The 19,811-nt window shown below is 47.0% G+C and overlaps 1 protein-coding gene and 1 long non-coding RNA gene across 2 annotated transcripts; one reads left to right on the top strand and one right to left on the bottom strand.

The window, feature by feature from the left end:
• Positions 1 to 1,997: 1,997 nt before the first annotated feature.
• baz1a (bromodomain adjacent to zinc finger domain, 1A) lies at positions 1,998 to 18,965 on the top strand. Its single transcript, XM_027274794.1, has 30 exons — positions 1,998 to 2,374; positions 2,695 to 2,834; positions 4,007 to 4,285; positions 4,389 to 4,550; positions 4,724 to 4,825; positions 5,507 to 5,594; positions 5,686 to 5,808; positions 5,914 to 6,153; positions 6,247 to 6,342; positions 6,417 to 6,555; positions 6,820 to 6,951; positions 7,032 to 7,352; positions 10,716 to 10,881; positions 12,003 to 12,095; positions 12,192 to 12,262; positions 12,345 to 12,454; positions 12,711 to 12,949; positions 13,028 to 13,248; positions 14,229 to 14,359; positions 14,449 to 14,594; positions 14,704 to 14,849; positions 15,220 to 15,291; positions 15,453 to 15,535; positions 15,624 to 15,788; positions 15,950 to 16,167; positions 16,242 to 16,340; positions 16,429 to 16,607; positions 16,737 to 16,945; positions 17,022 to 17,109; positions 17,217 to 18,965. Exons 2-30 carry the CDS (start codon positions 2,722 to 2,724, stop codon positions 17,390 to 17,392), a joined length of 4,407 nt encoding a protein of 1,468 aa, XP_027130595.1. The 5' UTR covers positions 1,998 to 2,374; positions 2,695 to 2,721; the 3' UTR covers positions 17,393 to 18,965.
• LOC113744579 (uncharacterized) lies at positions 14,814 to 15,695 on the bottom strand. The gene is made up of 3 exons (XR_003461665.1): positions 15,585 to 15,695; positions 15,130 to 15,301; positions 14,814 to 14,895 (listed from the first exon to the last, which is right to left on the bottom strand). It is a non-coding gene; the product is annotated as an uncharacterized LOC113744579 (long non-coding RNA).
• Positions 18,966 to 19,811: the final 846 nt, after the last annotated feature.

Here is a 19,811-nt window from a genome sequence, read left to right as displayed (position 1 = left end):
TGTTACACTGGCTGCTGCCATTGTTGGATGTACCGCTCCATCTAAAAATTGACAAAGACGTGGATCATTGGTGGACCTGAGGCGGGTTGAATGCCTGGATGTTCTAATAAGACATCTGTAACAACATGTACCTGTCAATCAAGTGGTCACACCTTTAATTAGGCACAACTTCGAGCCTTAACATCATCTGAACAGGTGAGTTCTATAATATTTTACCCCATTACAGTTTTTATAATAATATTTTCATTAGAATTTTGTAAAAGAGTTATAAAAAAAATCAGACACACATCAGATAAGAGACTGAATAGAAACAAAACACTGATGCATCACGAACACTAGAATCTTAGCACATGGTGGATGGCACTCTATGAACTCTGGTCCGGGTCATGTGTCATATTCATCAAGCTGAACCAGAAATGGCTGACATATCCAAAGATGTCTTAAGATTGTCCATCATGAACTCTCTCCATATGCAATATACCAGTGGGCTCACTTAGCCAGGTCTTAAACACAGCTGCACATGTCAGAGAGCCACTTAAAGATGTTACACTAAAAATGATACAGTTTGGGACACGTCCAGAAGAGGTGGGTCAGATTTACATCGGTTACAAAGATTCTGTGAATAATGAAGTCTGTGCTTCACCTTAAATTGGATTAAGTGGTGTTAATAGATCAGGTCGTACTAAGGCTCTCCTTTCTGAACACCATTTGTTCAGAAAATAAATGCACAAAGCCTGAAACTATTTTGTTAGATTCAGCTGGACTCAACAAAAACCTAAAAATGATTTTACCTTCCAGGAGAGACTCAAAGTTAGACACACAATGATGGACATAATTCATAATCTGAAAATATCAGAAAAAATGTGTTGTGAGAAGAGAGACTGAGTAAATGTAACAAACTGTTTGTTAATATACAGATATTTAAAAGTGACTCAACCTTTTAACCTCCAACTTAAAAGATTCAGCAAAACAGGAACTGATTTCTGCAGTTCTGATATGAAGAGAACATCATCAGCAGAAAGGGAGATGATCCACATTACCGGATGGGTTCAATAGAAGCTGACTCTAATACTAACGGACTGAGGGGGCAGTCCTGACATGTCTCATGGTTTAATCAGAGCGGCACTGATCTTTCTTGATTTGTGAGAATGGAGGAAGATGGATGAGTTTATAATATTATAATCCATGACCAGTTTGTGGGTAATTTGCCTGTGTGCCAGTGAGCGATGTTATTGTTTGTGTTATACAGCCGGTTATATTTTTTGTTTGACAGAGAGGCAGCTGTTCAAATTTCTGTTACATTGTTGACTGCTCGTGAATTTCTAAATGGATCTGAATCTGCTACCTGTTTACCTCAGACTGTGTTTACTTAAGCTCTGTTCTGACTGATGAAAAAATAATGAATTAATAAATCTATGTGGCATATTGCTGACTGTCTTTCCTCTTGTTGTTGTCCTGCAGAGTTAGTTTGAATTAATGAATTAACTGACGTCATTCATTTGAAGCAGGCTGTGTGTCTAAAGTAACTATACCCAACACTGATCACGACACAAACTGACCATCAAATCCAAACTTCTCCAGAACCACCAGGTTAGATGGACAGCAGTAACAGAAACGTGAGGCGAGGACAGTTCAGTTGTGTGTTCTCATAGAGAGAAGTGCTCAGTGCATGATGGGAAATCCCCGGTCAGTGTGTGTGTGACGTATCACTCCTGCTGTTACTCACTCTCCGTCATCACTTCCTTCCCCTTCACTCCCATTTCGTCACCACGGTTCAGCCGACACTCGCGTTTCCGAGGCAACCATTGGCTAACAGTGGAGGAGCGGCAGGACGGCCGACCAATCGACGCGGAGGACGACAGTGAAGCCCCGCCCTTTTACTCACTCCGGGTGGTGCGTTGAGGTGACACACTTCGACTCGGAAACATGAGAAAATTGACAGACACTCCTGAACGTTTATTCAGCAAGTGTGACGTCAGAATCAGGTTAACGGTCACGTGGTTAACCATCCGGACAGGAAACGTCGCTGATCTTCAATCAGAGAAACAAAGTTTCTGAAATTAAATCATGTAATAATAAAATCTAATTAAAATGTTGATGAAGTGTATTTATGTCATCAGCTCTGTTTGAATGTTACAGGATGAATAAACTCATTCAGTACTACCTGCAGTCAACGCAACACAACATTACAACAACATTACAACAACATTACAACAGGTCCCTTCAGCGCTACATCGAACACTGAAGTTTCCGAGCTTTGTGTGTGTCCGTGAAGTGGATGAAAACTTGGTCAACAAGCCGCCAGTGGAGCTCCGAGCCCGGGACTTCTCCTTCAGTCGGACCGCGGATTATCGGTTAATCGTTACACAACTCGGTAAAGTCCGTCAGAGTCCACTTTGTTGTGTGTTGTGTTGGGTGTGAGCGGGAGAACCGGGCGGGTTTGTGGATGTTCGGAGCTCAAACGGAGAGTTCGTCCTCTCAGACCGCGAACAGCTCACCTCCATGTGGGCAGATTATCACCGACTCTAACAAAAGACCCGCGCCGCTCCTCGGTGCTTCTGCTCGGTCCCTGCTCCGCTGCTCTCAGCTCCGGGCTCCGGTTCTGATGTGACGGTGGACTTTGGATCGTTGTGTCCCAGTTTGTGTGTAAGGTTCGTCCTTTGTGACCCGGTTTCCCTCCTTTTTTCCCCAAAGTGCTGCCGGTGGACGCGGAGCTCAGTGATGCCGCTTCTCCACAGAAAAGCCTTCATCCGACAGAAACCTCCGGCGGACCTGCGGCCGGACGAGGAGGTCTTCCTCTGCAAGATCACACACGAGATCTTCAGGACCTACGAGTAAGTATGTCCGGACTCACCTGGGCCAGCGGGCTCACCTGTGAGCCGTCAGAGAGCCGTTAGTCGGCCGGAGTGAAGTTTGAATGACAGTTGGTCGGTTGGAAAACTTCCAGACGACTCGAACAAAAAAAGTTTGTGTTTTTAGGATAATATTTAAAGTTCTGTTCGTACATACACTCAAAGTGTCGGTCCACGGGTGGGAAACCGGTCCGGACCGGTACCTGGTTCTGGACTCTGAGGAGCAGGTGTAACGTTGAGCTAACTTAGCTAGCTCACTGAGCTAAAGTGCGTTAGCCTGTTAGCTGATGACGGAGGCCTGTCACTGAGCATGTTCAGTAAAGTTTGGACTCACCTGAGGACAGGTACACAGAGGCTCACCTGTTCACAGCTTGGCCAGCACAAACCCTGAAACTGTCTGAACCTTGATTCGTTAACTGATCGATTAACTTTATAAACGTTCATTAATCTGATGATGATGTCAGGTGGTTCAGACCGAGTGATCTGATTGGACGAGAGTCGTCCATGAGTGCTGATATAGAGAGTAACAGAACAGACAGAATAACATGAATCACTGCAGCTGTTTAATGTTACATTAACGTTATCTTAAGGTTACATTAACGTTACCTTAACATTACTTTAACGTTCATCTACGCTACATTTTTCTAAAGTAATTTAAAAAAACATTTAGAAACTGATCACGATCAGCTGATAATAAACCTGATCAGTAATCAATATATCAAACCAGTAACTAACATTCAGACAACATTCAAACAACCATATCATACTTAAGTTAGCTAGTGTTTCTGTAGCGTTGACAGAACGTTCCAAAATAAACCTATTCTCAGTTTGAAGTGAACTAAAGCTCCCTGCGCTGTCCCTTTAAGAAACATTTAAACAATTCATGACGTGTCCGTGACAACACCAGATAAATGACGTCACATGACCACAGACTGACTGTCATCAATATAATCCACAAACTACAACTAGACCAACGTTACTTTAGTGTTAGACCAACGTTACTTTAGTGTTAGGTTAACGCTCTTGTTTCATTGGTTCATACGTGATATAAAGCAGATAGCAGTGTTGACATGTTCTGTGTGACCTCAGTGTGATGTCTTGCATTTGTGTCTGACAGGAAGTGTGTGTCCTCTTTCCTTGCTGTCTGTCCTCAGTGAGTTCTTCGAGCGCACCATCCTGTGTAACAGTCTGGTGTGGAGCTGTGCTCTGACTGGCCGAGCGGGCCTCACCTACCTGGAGGCGGTGGAGAGCGAGCGGCGGGCCAAGCAGAGCCTGCAGAGCTTCCCGCCCCCTCTGGTGGTTCCTCTGCTCCACCTGGCCACTCTGAGCCGACGCTGCAGGCTGACGGAGCTCTGCGAGGACATCTATGCCTTTGTCAAAGAACGTTTCTTCCCCGGAGAGACGGTGGACGTCAACGGACGCAATGGAGCCAGGTACTGAGGCGAGACGGTGCTTTTATTTTGAAAAACTGTAGGAATCAGCTGGTGTCACAGAGGAAATGGACAAGTGATATGTGTGTATGTGTGTGTGTGACAGACATGTGTGTGAGGTCCTGCAGGTCCACTCTCCTCATTCCAGCGCTAACGGAGCACCGGCTGCTAACGGCCACGTCAAACCAGCTGATGCCGACGCCATCATCATTAGTGACAGTGACGACGAGAGCAGAACCTTCCAGAGTCCAACAGCCCAGATGAACAGGTCAGTGGGTCAAAGGTCATCTGGTTCTGATGCATATTGGGGTTAGTGGTTCCACACTTCCACAGTGTCCGTTAGCTGTTAATTGTGGGTAATGTAGGCAGCAGGTTCTGTTCTTATTGTGTGTGTGTGTGTGTGTGTGTGTGTGTGTGTGTGTGTGTGTGTGTGTGTCACAGGAAAAAGAAGAAGCCTCTGAGTCCTTCAGTGTTCAGATACACAGTGAGGATGATGAAGGACGAGCACAGTGAGCCGTTCACTGTCAAAGCTAATCAGATCAGGTATGACAATGATGTCACATGTTGTAGCTCCATGTTGGTCGTTGAATCCACGAGTCCAGTCAAAAAAAATCACCTAAGTCCTTTCCTAAACACTCGCCCTGGACCTGGATGTTTGGCATCCTGAGGAAAGGTGTGAAGTAGAGGTCATAAGGAAAGGTGTGAAGGAGGGGTCATAAGGAAAGGTCATAAGGAAAGGTGTGAAGGAGGGGTCATAAGGAAAGGTGTGAAGGAGAGGCACTAAGGAAAGGTGTGAAGGAGGGGTCATAAGGAAAGGTGTGAAGGAGAGGTGTTAAGGAGTTAGGAGAAATGTAGGGCGGTGTTCAGAGAGTCAGACTATGTCATGATGTGACGGACATTACCTCCTTTCCTTTGGTAATGGATGGGCCGGTGTATCTTCTGAAGGAAAGGAAGCACTGAAGCTCCCTTCCTTATTCAGAGGATTCAGACATCTGTGATCATAAGCAACCTTCATGAGCAGAACAGACTATTGGACCGCTCCCCAGAACATTTCCACACACTTTATAGGAACAATAACCTCATGTCAGTCTTCAGTCTCAAAAAATCAATTGTTCCTCTCTGATTGTTTCACAGTGTTATGTTCAGCAAGATAAACTCCTCTGTAGACTTCAGTACAAAAACAACTAACTCTGTGTGTGTGTGTGTGTGTGTGTGTGTGTTCAGTCGTAGGAAGACCACGGTGTCCAGAGAGAGACTGAAGCTGCTCTTTAAACAACACTGTGAACCTCAGAATGGAACCATCGCCCTCAAGGTGAGAATGACATAGAACACGCAGTGATCTGTTCAGAGAAAAGTATAGAAGATGTTAACTTCCTGTCTGTGACGTTGACTTCCTGTCTCAGCCCTCCACAGTGATGAAGTTCCGGCTGTCTGAACAGACGTTCTCTCAGTTCTTTCCCGATGAGCCCCCCCTGTTCCCCTTTAGCCCCGCTCCTAAAGGTGGAGGGCGGGGCTCACCTGCACAGGTGAGTCAACAGAAGCGTATCTGACATTAGTGATAGTGAGTCATAGGTCCGATCAGTATCACGGTCCTGAGTTCTGATGGTGGTCTGGGTCTGTTGTGGTTCCAGGCGGGCTCGTCGCTGCTGAAGGCGGCGGAGAAGCTGAAGCTGCTGCAGCAGAAGGAGGAGATGGCAGCGGCTGCTCAGGACAAAGCTCGGCTAAAGAAGGAGAAGGAGGAGGCGCAGGAGGCCAAAAGGAGGGAAAGGGAGGACAGAGAGAGGCAGAAGGAGGAGCAGAGGAGGAGGTTTGAGGAGGAGAAGCTGAAGAGGAGGGAGGAGAAGGAGCGCAGGAAGCTGGAGAAGGAGAGGGTGAGTCACATGACCAGTTTAATCCAATTAGAGTCAGTCGAGGTGTTGTGATGGTTCTGGTGTTGTGATGGTTCTGGTGTGGTCATGTGACAGGAGCGAGAGAAGCTGAAGGAGGAGAAGAAGAAATATGCAGAGCGACTCAAACTGTGGAACAAACCCAGAGAGGACATGGAATGTGAAGACCTGAAGGTCAGTGAACGCACCACAGAACCTCCTCATGTGTTCTCCATTTCTCATCCGTTCTCTGTACGTTGGTTCTTCAGGAGCTGCCCAGTGCGGTTCCAGTCAGGACCCGTCTTCCGGCCGAGCTCTTCGGAGAGGCTCTGATGGTTCTGGAGTTCCTGCGGGCGTTCGGCGAGGTCTTTGAGCTGAAGGACGAGTTCCCTGACGGAGTCTCTCTGGGTTAGAACAGTTTGACTAAACAGAACTAAACCAGAACACCATGGTACCTTAGAAGGTTCTGCTCCCAGTCTGGTTCACTCTGGGGCTGTGGTACTAGTCCAGTGTCCAGTATGATGAATGGGGCAGATCAGGTAGAGATTTTGAAAGATCCCACAAAGGCCTGGGGAGTTCTTTAGGTTCTGATTCTGGTTCTAGCTGGAGGTAGAAATCCAGTGGGTTCTGACAGACGTCGTTGTGGTTCTGACTGATGTTTTCTCTCCACAGAGGTTCTGGAGGAGGCTCTGGTGGGTTCTGATCCTGAAGGTCCACTGTGCGAGCTACTGTTCTTCTTCCTGTCGGCCATCTTTCAGGCTCTGGACGAGGAGCAGGAGGAGGTGGCCAAAGACCAGGCTGAAGGTCTGAACATACCTGACAGAACCCATCGGTTCTCCTCTGAGGTTCTGTGTGTGTGACTGTGTGTTTGTGTTTGTGTGCAGACCTGTCGGAGGCTCTGGACGACGACTCTGACGCCACTCAGTCTGCGCTCAGTGCCATTGCCTCATTGGCTGCTGCCTGGCCTCAGCTGCATCAGGGTTGCAGTCTGAAGCAGCTGGACCTGGACAGCTGCACGCTGTCAGAAATCCTGCGGCTGCACATCCTGGCGTCTGGCGCTGACTGTTACCACGGCAACGCCAAGTTCCGCTACCAGAAGCAGGGCGGGTTTACGCTGATGGACGACCCGTGTGTCGAGCTGCGATTGGCCGAGCCGGCGCTGCTGAAGAGGCTGTCGAACACAGCGGTGTACGACCTGATGCCAGGTCAGCATCCGACCAATTATTAGTTGTTGATGGCATATTGATGGCGTGTAGACGGTGTGTTGATGGTGTGTTGACGGTAGGGCTGTGCATTTAATCGAATTTTGATCACGATTTCGATGATGTTGTCAAACGATCTCAAAAATCATATAATCGAATTTAAACGATTTATTTTCCACTTTTCATTACACAATTTCTGAGAGACGCGCATGCGCAATACATTCCATTTCACGCGGCCCCGCTGACTAACAGGAGAGCCCATACTGCCTCACGCAGCTGCAGAGTGAGCAGGTATGTCAGTGTTCAAAAACAGTGAGTGAGATGGAAAGCGAATGAGAAGAATCCGACAAGAAGCAGCAGCACATAATGTGCAAGATTTGCTACAAGGTAATAGCTGCTCCTCTTGGTAACACTACACATTTATTCAACCACCTCAAACAAAGGCACAAAGTCACTCATGACGAATTAATAAAGAAAAGCCAGTGCCACAACCAGCAAGACATCAGCGCAAACTCAGTCATCGATCACAGACACATTGTTTAATGTGACTCCTTATCCGACAAGTTCGGAGAGGCACAAGACATTAGGCTACGTTTACACATAGCCGGGTATGTTGAGAAATGAATATTTCCCTCCCTCCGTTTTCCAAAATAACATCGTGCACATAGCATCGTTTTCAAAAAAGTTTTCGTTTACATCAACCCGCATAAATACGCCATCGAGCACCATCATAACTGCGGCTTGCTTCCATGATCATCGTCATAGCGAAAGGTAAACGTTGGTCGCACTTTTGGTGCATCAGCTGCCTAAAACTTGATTCGTTTTCAGAGGCAAATTCACTGTTTGCGTGTAAAAGATCGGTACAAACGAAGGGAAATGTCTCCGTTTTTTTTACGTGTAAACGGGGCCTAACAGCTGCCATTGGATATTTCTTAGCTAAAGATATGCAACCTATTAATACAGTCGAGGGTTTCAAGAAGATGCTGATTGCTCATTGATGCTTATGCTTATTATTATATTTATTTTGTTCTATGAATATAGAGAATTTGCAGAGCAGCTGGATCCATAGTTTATTTTAGATACATTTGTTTTTCTATGCTTTATTTAATGTCCATAAAGTATATTGATTTTATTGATTTAATGCTTTATACATTGCAAAACAGCTGTAAAGCACATATTTGCAGCCAAAATTTATTTTCAATTTGAATATTTTGCATAAAGAATCAATAACAAAGTGTTTGAGAGAGAGAGAGAGAGATAGAGAGAATGCATTGTGAAACTCAAAATTAATCATTTGAATAATCGTGATTTCAATATTGACCAAAATAATCGTGATATTGTTTTTTTTTTTTTTCCATAATCGAGCAGCCCTAGTTGACGGTGTGTAGACTGTGTGTAGATGGCCTGTTGACGGTGTGTTCAAATCAATTTTATTTGTATAGCCCAAAGTCACAAAGTCCATTTTCCTCTGAGGCTTTCCAATCTGTACAGGGAGTGACACCCTCTGTCCTTAGACCCTCGGTTCCAGTGAGGAAAAACTTGCCCACAAAAACCTTTAACAGGGAAAAAAGGTGGAAGAAACCTCAGGAAGAGCCACAGAGGAGGGATCCCTCTCCCAGGACGGACAGACGTGCAATAGATGTCAGTGTACAGAACAAATCAACACAAACATATTGTACAATTACAATGACTGATAAAATGACAATGAATTACAATGACTGATAAAATGACAATGAATTACAATGACTGATAAAATGACAATGAATTACAATGACTGATAAAATGACAATGAATTACAATGACTGATAAAATGATTACAGTAGCAGATATGGCAGCAATAATGACAAAAATAAATATGTAGTGGACGTCGTGCAGGATCACAACAGCAGGCACAATCCACGAGAACCTGCTGGACGACAGACAGAAAACTCCAGGGAAGTTTGGTTGGTAACATGCATTAATGAGACATGTATGTCCACAGATGGTAAGAGAGATTTCGGTAAGGGAGATGTGTGCATCTTCAACCAATACCGTGCCTGGCTAGGCATAACCCTGGGGGGAGGGGGAGTCCCCCGGCAGTCTAATCCTATGCGCGCATCACTAAGGGATGACCTGAGCAGCAGCCTAACTATAAGCTTTATCAAAGAGGAAAGTCTTCGTCTACTCTTAAAAGTGTTGACCGTGTCTGCCTCCTGAACCCAGAATGGTAGTTTGTTCCACAGAAGAGGAGCCTGATAGCTGAAAGCTCTGGCTCCCAATCTACTTTTGGAGACTATAGGAACCACAAGGAACCACAAGGAACCACAAGGAACCCAGCGTCCTGAGAGCGCAGTGTTCTAGAGGGGTAGTAAGGTACTATGAGCTCTTTTAGATACGATGGTGCCTGACCATGAAGAGCTTTGTAAGTAAGGAGAAAAATTTAAATTCTATTCTAGATTTAATCTGTAGCCAATGCAAGGAAGCCAGAATGGGAGAGATGTGATCTCTGATCTTGGTTCCTGTCAGAACACGTGCAGCAGCATTCTGAATTAACTGCAAAGTCCTCAGAGACTTATTGGAGCAGCCTGATAACAAAGAGTTACAATAGTCCAGCCTAGAAGTAAAAAATGCGTGTTGACGGTGTGTTGACGGTGTGTCGACGGTGTGTTGACGGTGTGTTGACGGCCTGTTGATGGTGTGTTGATGGCGTGTAGACGGTGTGTTTATGGCGTGTAGACGGTGTGTTGATGGTGTGTTTATGGTGTCTTGACGGTGTGTTGGTGGTATGTAGACGGTGTGTTTATGGCGTGTAGACGGTGTGTTGGTGGCGTGTAGACGTTGTGTTGGTGGCATGTTGACGGTGTGTTGATGGTGTCTTTACGGTGTGTTGATGGTGTCTTTACGGTGTGTTGATGGTGTCTTTACGGTGTGTTGATGGCATGTTGACGGTGTGTTTATGGCGTGTAGACGGTGTGTTGGTGGCATGTTGACGGTGTGTTGATGGTGTCTTTACGGTGTGTTGATGGTGTCTTTACGGTGTGTTGATGGCGTGTTGACGGTGTGTTCGTGGCGTGTTGACGGTGTGTTCGTGGCGTGTTGACGGTGTGTTCGTGGCGTGTTGATGGCGTATTGACGGTGTGTTGATGGTGTCTTTACGGTGTGTTGATGGCGTATTGACGGTGTGTTCGTGGCGTGTTGACGGTGTGTTCGTGGCGTGTTGATGGCATGTTGACGGTGTGTTCGTGGTGTGTTGATGGTGTGTTCGTGGCGTGTTGACGGCGTGTTGACGGTGTGTTCGTGGCGTGTTGATGCCGTGTTGACGGCGTGTTGATGCCGTGTAGACGGTGTGTTGATGGTGTGTTGATGGCCTGTTGACGGTGTGTTCAGGGGAGAAGCTGAGGATCCTTCAGGCTCTGGTGGGGAAGTTGCTGACGTTGGCGTCCAGCAGAGATCTGATTGAAGACTGTGTGGAGGAACAGAGAGCTGCAAGACAGGAAGTGAGAGAGATCCGAGCTGAGCAACACCGCCGCGAGAGAGAGGAGGCCGCACACAGGTACACGCACACAGTACACACAGGTACACACACAGGTACACACACATACACACACAGGTACACACACAAACACCCACAGCAAAATCAGTATACCCAAATTAACACTGTCAGAGTTTTAACACTTTTAAAGTGTCTGTCCACCCCACGAGTGTTAATTTAACTCTTTTTGCATTTGGTGTCATTTTTCACTGTTTTTGGGGTTAAAATATAAAACAGCAGCTTGTCGCTATGACAGGGAATATATGTAGTCAGTGTATGTGTGTCAGTAACGCTGCATACGGATGAGAGACACCTGCCTGGGTGTGACCACCTGCTGGGTGCGCCGTGCTGCCTCAGACATCGGTAGCTTTTCTCTCTGGCTTTTGACCAAATTTAGATATCTTAGCATTTATCTTAACCTTTTGGAATTATGGTATTATATGTATTATATGTTAATTATATGTATCAACCTGTACAGCACTTTGGTCAACCTCAGTTGTTTTTAAATGTGCTTTATAAATAAAGTTTGAGTTGAGTTGAGCTCCCTGAGCAGGGAGATTACAAACCAAACTAAACTGTCTTTGTGTTTCTATTTTACTGCGTAAATTGCGAATCAGACTCCGATTTAGAAGCTGATTCATGAAATAAACAAAGCCAGAACACAACAGGTAGAGTATCAGAGTTTAGATAGTTTCGCTCGTCCTGCGCTAGTCAAGGTTCAGCTGCGTCAACCTGGCGCCCTGCGTGAGCTGAGGAAGGGGGCGACTCGCTCCACTGTCTGGAATTCAGTCTTACATATTGTACCTTTTTTAAGCTAGTGTAAAGCGAGTATCAGAGTTCAGAGTAAGAACTTCAGAGTTAATATTTATACAATCACACTTACAGGTTTGATTTAGTGACACTTATTACACTCAATTTTGACACCAACTACCTTTTTTAAAGAGAGTAAAATAGAATGGATTTGACTCTGAGAGTGTAATTAACTCTACTCTTGCTCAAATTTCACTAACGACAAAAATGTAACTCTTCTGAATTTGCTGTGCAGGTACACACACACAGGTACACACACAGGTGGACTGGTTTGTTGTATTGAAGAAACTAAATTGAATAAAACATTAACATAGTTTGTTTGTCTTGTTCAGAGTTCGTCTTCGTAAAGAGGAGAAGCTGAGGGAGCAGGAGCAGAGGATGAAGGAAAAGGAGGAGAGACTGAAGGAAGGAGTCCGGATAAACAGGTTCTGACCGGATTACTATACAAATCAGTTTGGTGAAACAGATTTTATGTCCTGTTTCAAATCTTTAACTGATCAGTAATATGTTTGTGTACGCAGTGACACTCCAGCAGAACAACGCGCTGAGGAAGACGATGAGCAAAACTCTGCATCCAACACGAAGATGAAAAGTGAGTGACTGTGTCCTCCTCTGTGCTGAGTCATGACTGTGTCCTCCTCTGTGCTGAGACATGGCTGTCCTCTGTCCTCCAGCTAAACTTAACCAGAAAGACAAACAGCAGCCGATGACCTCTGACCCCAAACCTCCGTCCGGCCCTTCCACCACCCTGACTGCAGAGGAGCTGGAGAGCGAGCAAGAGAAGGTTAGAAACAAACACCAAACGACTAATTGATGATGATGATGATTATAATAATTATTATTATTTCTGGAGATGCGTCGTTGGCGGCGGGTTAGGGTCTTTGTTTCAGGGCTGGTTTCACCCTCAGGTACTTAGGAGTTCTGGACAGGCTGCACACTGACCATGTGATGGGTCACATGACTCCTCAGACAGATGTTCACATTAATCAGAGCAGCAGCTCCTCCTAGAGTTCTTATAACACGTCTCGTTCGTCTCGCAGGTTCGAGAGCTGCAAGAGCGGATCCAGAAGGCGGCAGCCTGCACCTGTCTGCTGCCTCTGGGCAGAGACCGTCTGTACCGCCGGTATTGGCTCCTCCCATCTGCCTCCACTCTGTTCGTAGAAGACGACTGCTTCGGCCTGACGGAGGACATGCTACACCCACAGCCAAAACCTGCACAGGACGCCACAACAAAGATGGAGGACGAGGAGGTTGTCAAGGAGGAACCGGCAGAGGGAAGGTAGATCACGTCATCTAATTCTGGTCCTGTGTGTTTGGACAGAAGAGCTTCTAATCATAAAACCTTCCTGCTGTACAGTGTTGGCTCAAGCCCTGCCCCCATCAACACCTGTGGACCACCAGTCAAACGTCCCAACCAGTGGTCCTTCTACAGCTCAGTGGAGGAGGTGGATCAACTGATCGAGGCTCTGAACCCTCGAGGTCACCGAGAGAGCAGTCTAAAGGAGGCGCTGCTGCAGGAGAGAGAACGACTGCAACACCTGCTGCAGAACTGTGACAGGAGCAAGTACAGCCACACAGGTAAATGCACATGTAAATATACAGGTTAATATGGCCAAATTGAGCAAGTAAACAAAGTCTGGCGGGCTGAAAAAAAACAAAAACAAAAAAACACTGTGGGGTTTGAAGTCGCGTGCAGGACGGACCAAATATGCCATGCTCACGCAACGCGCTGCAAATGGGCCCTGAGGATTTTCCCAAAAGTGTGTGAAGCTGCCAACCGATTCCAAGTTTCGCAATACCCGATCCGATTCATCTAGGAATTCATGACTAATTCGTATTGATTGAGGAGGCTGCTACCGACGTAGCCGTATCTCTCACTTAATATCCGGTCGCATCGGTTTATCGTTCACAACCCTAGTAAATATACAGGTAGACACACAGCCACACAGGTGAACACACAACCACACAGGTAAATACACAGGGAAACACACAGCCACACAGGTAAATACACAGGTAAACACACAGGTAAATGCACAGGTAAACACACAGCCACACAGGTAAATGCACAGGTAAACACACAGCCACACAGGTAAACACACAGGTAAACACACAGGTAAATACACAGGTAAATACATAGGTAAACACACAGGTAAATACACAGGTAAACACACAGCCACACAGGTAAATACACATGTAGACACACAGCCATACAGGTAAATATGCAGTTAAACACACAGGTAAATACAGAGGTAAACACACAGGTAAACACACAGGTAAATACACAGGTAAATACACAGGTAAACACACAGCCACAGAGGTAAATACACAGGTAAACACACAGCCACACAGGTAAATACACATGTAGACACACAGCCATACAGGTAAATATGCAGTTAAACACACAGCCACACAGGTAAATACACAGGTAAACACGCATCCACACAGGTACATAAACAAGTAAACACACAGCCCCACAGGTAAATATACAGGTAAATACACAGCCACACAGGTACATACATGGGCACACAGGTAAATACACACCTGTCCTGTTTGTCCAGATGATCCAGAGTCGTCCAGATCTGTCCCAGAATGCACTGCTGCAGCTGAGACTCTGATGGAGGTGAGACTGAGAGACCTGCTGCTGGACATTGAGGACCGAATCCACCAGGGAACTCTGGGAACTCTAAAGGTACACAGGTACACACCTGAAGGTTAATAAACACAGTAGGTAACACTCCATTTACCTGTCTGTCTGTCTGTCTGTCTGTCTGTCTTCAGGTGATGGACAGACAGGTGTGGCGCTCAGCACTGGAAGCAGGAAACTATGAGCTGCTGTGTTCTGATGGCCGAGAGAACGGAGGGATGAATGCACGAGTGGAGGCCATGGAGGTGGACTCACCTGTCCACCTGAGAGCCAAAGACAGGTACGCACGCACACACACACACACACACACAAACCTCTAAACTACAGACAGACTTCATCAACTAAACTAGAAACGTGTGTGTGTGTGTGTCTGTGTCTGTGTTTTCCAGGCTGCAGGAGCTGAGGTCCGATGGTATGGCCTCATGCAGTGGTACCGGTTCACCTCAGGTGGTCAGCAGCTCGGTCCGGGTTCTGGCTCAGGCCCTTGTTCACATCGAGCACGGCATCGAGAGACGCTTCCTCAAAGCTCCGCTGGGTGAGTCTCTCTCCAGGCCTGGGAAGGTTTGGAAGGGTCTGGAACACTTGTCAAAGACACAACACGCATGAGAGGGATAAATCAGCAGTGACATCATCAGAAACACATAAAACATGAATCCGTTTTTTTGTTTGTCTGATCGACCAATCAGGTTTGAGCAGGCTTTGGTTGGTAAACATGTGGAGAACACCCGGGGAACCAATCAGCTATTGTCTGACTGATATTTCTAAAAAATATTTCTAAAAAATATTTCTAAAAACTATCTCTAAAAGCTGGTTACCATGGAAACCTCAGAGCGGTGTGTCAGATGACGCCAATGGGTTCAAAGATCAGGTGCATCATGGGTAACAACATGCTCCTCCACCCACAGGTGAGGAAGACTCAAAGAAAGACCAGAAGACGAAGAAGAGCAAGAAGAAGGACGAAGACCAGGCCAGCGATGGTACAACTTCCTGTTTATAAGGAACCACACAGGAAGTGATGTCATCAACAATAACTGGATCAATATGATCAATAAACATTTGTTCTTCCTGTCTGTCTGTCTCTCTTCCTGTCTGTCGGTCTCTCTTCCTGTCTGTCTGTCTCTCTTCCTGTCTGTGTCAGATGGCAGTGACAGCGGTCGGATCAGTAAGACAGTGTTGGATCGGTGGAGGGAGTCTCTTCAGTCCTGTTCGAGTCTGTCTCAGGTCAGAGAAGCTCCGCTCTCCTTGGCTGTTAAACAGTTAAATGACCTACCTGTGTAAGTCAATATCACATGCTGATGTGTTTGTCTAGGTGTTCGTCCACCTGTCCAGTCTGGAGCGAAGCGTGCTCTGGTCTCGCTCCGTCCTCAATGCTCGCTGTCGCATCTGCAGACGTAAAGGAGACGCCGACAACATGCTGCTGTGTGACGGCTGTGACCGGGGACACCACACCCACTGTCTGAGGCCCCGCCTCAAGGTATGTACAGACCACACCCACCAGGTATTTGCAGTAAGAGTTAGCCACTATAAGCATCACGCTAACAGTGAAGACTTGGCGTCAGCTAATGATCTTAATTAACAAATGAAATAATTAGTGAACTTGTTATGTGAATTAATCACCTGTGTTCTGTTTGTTAGTCGGTTCCAGAGGGCGACTGGTTCTGTCCAGACTGTCGACCAAAACAAAGATCCAGCCGTGTACCGTCCCGTCAGCGCTCTTCTATTGACAAGGAGGAAGAGGAGGATGAAGAACAGGAAGATGAGGAGGAAGAGGAGGAGGAGTCAGAACAGGAAGAGGAGGAGTCAGACGAGGAGGAGGAGTCAGAGGAGGAAGAGGAGGAGGAAGTGGTTGTCAGGTATGTGTGGAAATATTTCAACCTGTCCTACCTGAACCGAGACCAGTCTGAAACTAAAACTGTGAACCTCACAGCACCAAGAAGAGCCCGGCCCCGCCCCCTAAAGGCAAGAACCAACAGGCCGTGCCCAAAGGTCAACAGGCCTCAGCAGGGAAAAACTCATCAGCCTCCAAGTCAGTACTCAAGTTATCTGGTCGTTTTATCTTGGACGAGGTACCGGTCCACCCAGATCCTCGTTTTATGTCTTCTGTCCAATCACAGGTCCTCAGGGAAAAAGACCACGCCCCCCACAGTGAAGGCCAACACAGCATCTGGAGGTAAAGCTCCGGCCCGCTCTGGGAGTCGGGTCAGCGCCCGTCTGAGCCACATAATCCTGCCAACGAACGGCAACACCAAGACATCACCTGGACAGAGCGAGCCCTGCAAGAGACCGCTAACAGGTAAGGAGGTCGAGGACAGGACAGGTAAGCCGCCTGTCAGCCAAGGACGCTACAGGTGTGCTTCAGTGGTCTGAACTGGACCCTGCTGCCAAACACCAATAATATCTGTTCCCTCTGCTCCTCCCCCAGACGTGACTCCGCCTTCTAAAGCCTCGCGGCCCATCCTCCTCGTCGCAGCCCCTTCATCATCATCATCATCATCATCATCATCATCCAGCCGGCGCTCCTCCGGCCGCAGTCATGGAGTCCATGAGCTGTCAGCCTGTGAGCAGCTGACAGTGGAGCTCGTCAGACATGAAGACAGCTGGCCCTTCATGAAGCTGGTCTCCAGGACACAGGTACCCCCCTGGATGCACAGGTACACACACACCTGGATGCACAGGTACACACTCTGACCTGTCTGTCTGTCTGCAGGTCCCTGACTACTATGACATCATAAAAAAGCCAATCGCTCTGAGCACGATCAGAGAGAAAGTCAACAACTGTGAATATCAGACAGCAGGTACACACACACACACACACACACACACAGTCATCTAAATGTTCACATGAAATGAAGAAATTCATATGAAATGTCTCACCTGTCTGTCGTCGTCTGTCTCTCTCCAGGTGAGTTCATCTCAGACGTGGACTTGATGTTCTCCAACTGTCTTCGTTACAATCCTCGCCACACTAACGAGGCGAAGGCTGGTCACCGCCTGCAGCAGTTCTTCCACTCAGAGCTCAGCAGACTCGGCTTATCAGAGCGCGGCTCCACCCCGCCGGCCAAACGCTCCCGACACTGAACCAAACGCACCCCTCTGACCTCACCGCGTCTGAGCTGATGGAACGAGTCCTTCATGACCTCTGACCCGGTGAACCTGTGGGTCATCAGCAGACTCACGGGTTCACGTGTCAGAGGTCATGAAGAGGTTAGATCCCTCTGAGACTGTGGTTACCTGATCAGCTGGTCACCTGACCCGCGAACAGCTGATCACCTCTGAGTTCTTCGTAGAAAAGTTGTGGAGTAGATTTTCCCTCCGACCTGCTGATGTTCAGGGCATTGACTTCCTGTCTGTGTGGACAGGCGGCGGACATGTAGAAGATGTTCCCGCGGTGCTGTAGGACCGTAGAGCCCATAGAGTCCGAACAGTTCTGATCCAGAGAACCACTAAAGAACCTCGAGCTTTGCACTGACAATTCAGAGAACCCAATCAGGCCGTTGGTTTGCTCAGGGACCAAAGTTTGGATCGGAACCACAAACAGTTCCCGATAGTGCAGCTGGTTTTTACTTAAGCAGAGCGTCGTCACGGCAACAAGCTCTCACACTCAATGTCACGGACGACGTGGTGTCCGCGGATCACTGCACGCCGTACGATGTTCTGATCCGAACTTTGACTGAACCTTGTGGAACCGGCTCAGGTGTGATCGTCACATGACCACAGTTACCTGTTTGGGTCGTAATGACATCACCTGAGTAAAGTCCATGAGAAATGGTCGAAAGTTCGGCATGTTCAAAACATTTAACGGACTTTAGTTCTGTTCAGCTCCTCAGACAGCCTGTTGCTCACACCTTACCAAAGGTGTCAGTCCTTCTTAAGCTCCGTCTTCTTTTGCTCTGTGGAACCTCAGATCACTTCCTGTTTCCTGACCTGTCACTTCCTGTGGCGATGTAGCCTCATCTCAAGTTAGCATCTTAGGCTGCTAGGTGGTTAGCGCTATAGCATGTAGCTAACATGTAGCGTAGCACAGGAAAGGAGGAAGTTGACTGAGGCTTGCTCGACTGTGATTGGAGCACAGAGGAAAAGGGCTTATGGTTGTTGGATCTTGAAGTCGCCATCTGTCGCGATCACACGGAACTAAATGAAATGATCCGCAGACTTCCATCGTTCATTGAACTGTTAATGAGGTCAACGCAAACCCCGCCCACCAATGATGACCCGCCCCTGTCTCATGTGACAAGTCAGTGAGGTGTCATGAATATAATTATCATAATTTATGTTATTGAGATGAAGGTGTTAGGGTTAATTTGGTCCTGACCTCGAGCAGTAAACAAAGGAACAGTTCATTAGCTTAGCTTAGCATAAAGCCTGCAGATTGACATTAATGACCCAAACAGAGAAAACATGAACTGTCCCTTTAAGAGCCAGCGTTGCCGTGGCCTCTGTGGATTTGTAGTTTTTTTGTTTGTTTTTTTTTGCATTTTGACTACTGCATCATTTCCTGCTTTAGGCTGTTTGTTCTTCTTCTGTGGTGTTAGTGCGCCGCTGCATATTTATTTAGTTTTCTTTATTTATGATGATAGACGCCGCCGCCGCTCACGCTCTCTAACCTGTGTGTTTTTGTTCTCGTGTACAAATAAATGACGTTTTATAACCAGCTGCTGATTGGCTCCCTGAACGGGTTCACCTGTTCCAACACACAACACAACACACAATACATGAAGTCTAAAATAAAGTTTGAATGTAGAGGACATATTTAAAGTGTCGGAGTAATTTAAAGTGTCAAAGTAATTTAAAGTGTCTGGTCTCAGAAGTTTTTGGTCCAGAAGTCTTTTACTACAAACTACATTTAAATATACTCGGATACTTTTCCTGTCAAAGTTTTAAAAGACTCTTGCTTGCTTTTACTTGTATGTATTTTAAGTATTTGTACTTTAAGATGTCAGTATTTCATTGAAGTACTCTCGGCCCATGTTCATTGGACCGTGGGGACATGGAGACAGATTCTTCTGGCACTTCCTGTGATTGGTCCAAACCAGGTGAGGAGAGGACAGGAAGTGTTTCCTGATGACATCACTGCAGAGTGATTAATGACGTCATCACACAGGAAGTAGAGTTCCTCCTCATGTTTATGTGCTTCCTGTAAGATGGTGGGCGGGGCTTGTGGTAGATGTTGATTGACGTTTCCAGTAACCAATGAGAAAATGGACGTTTGTGTAAAAGCATCATGAAGTTTGTTCAGACCAGGAGCCTCAAGTCACAGGTCTGACCCCCTCCCTCCTCCTCCTGTCCCCCCCTTCCTCCTCCTCCTCTCCCCCCTCCCCTCCTGTCCCCACCTTCCTCCTCCTCCTCTTCCCCCCTCCCCTCCTGTCCCCACCTTCCTCCTCCTCTCCTCCTCTCCCCCCACCTTCCTCCTCATCCTCCTCCCCTCCTCCTCCTCCTTCTCCCCCCTCCCCTCCTGGTCCCCCCTTCCTCTCCTCCTGTCCCCCCTTCCCTCCTCCCC

Source organism: Larimichthys crocea, chromosome XXIV, assembly GCF_000972845.2.
Source record: "Larimichthys crocea isolate SSNF chromosome XXIV, L_crocea_2.0, whole genome shotgun sequence".
Taxonomy (NCBI): Eukaryota; Metazoa; Chordata; class Actinopteri; family Sciaenidae; genus Larimichthys; species Larimichthys crocea.
This window is presented reverse-complemented; position numbering and strand designations above follow the sequence as displayed.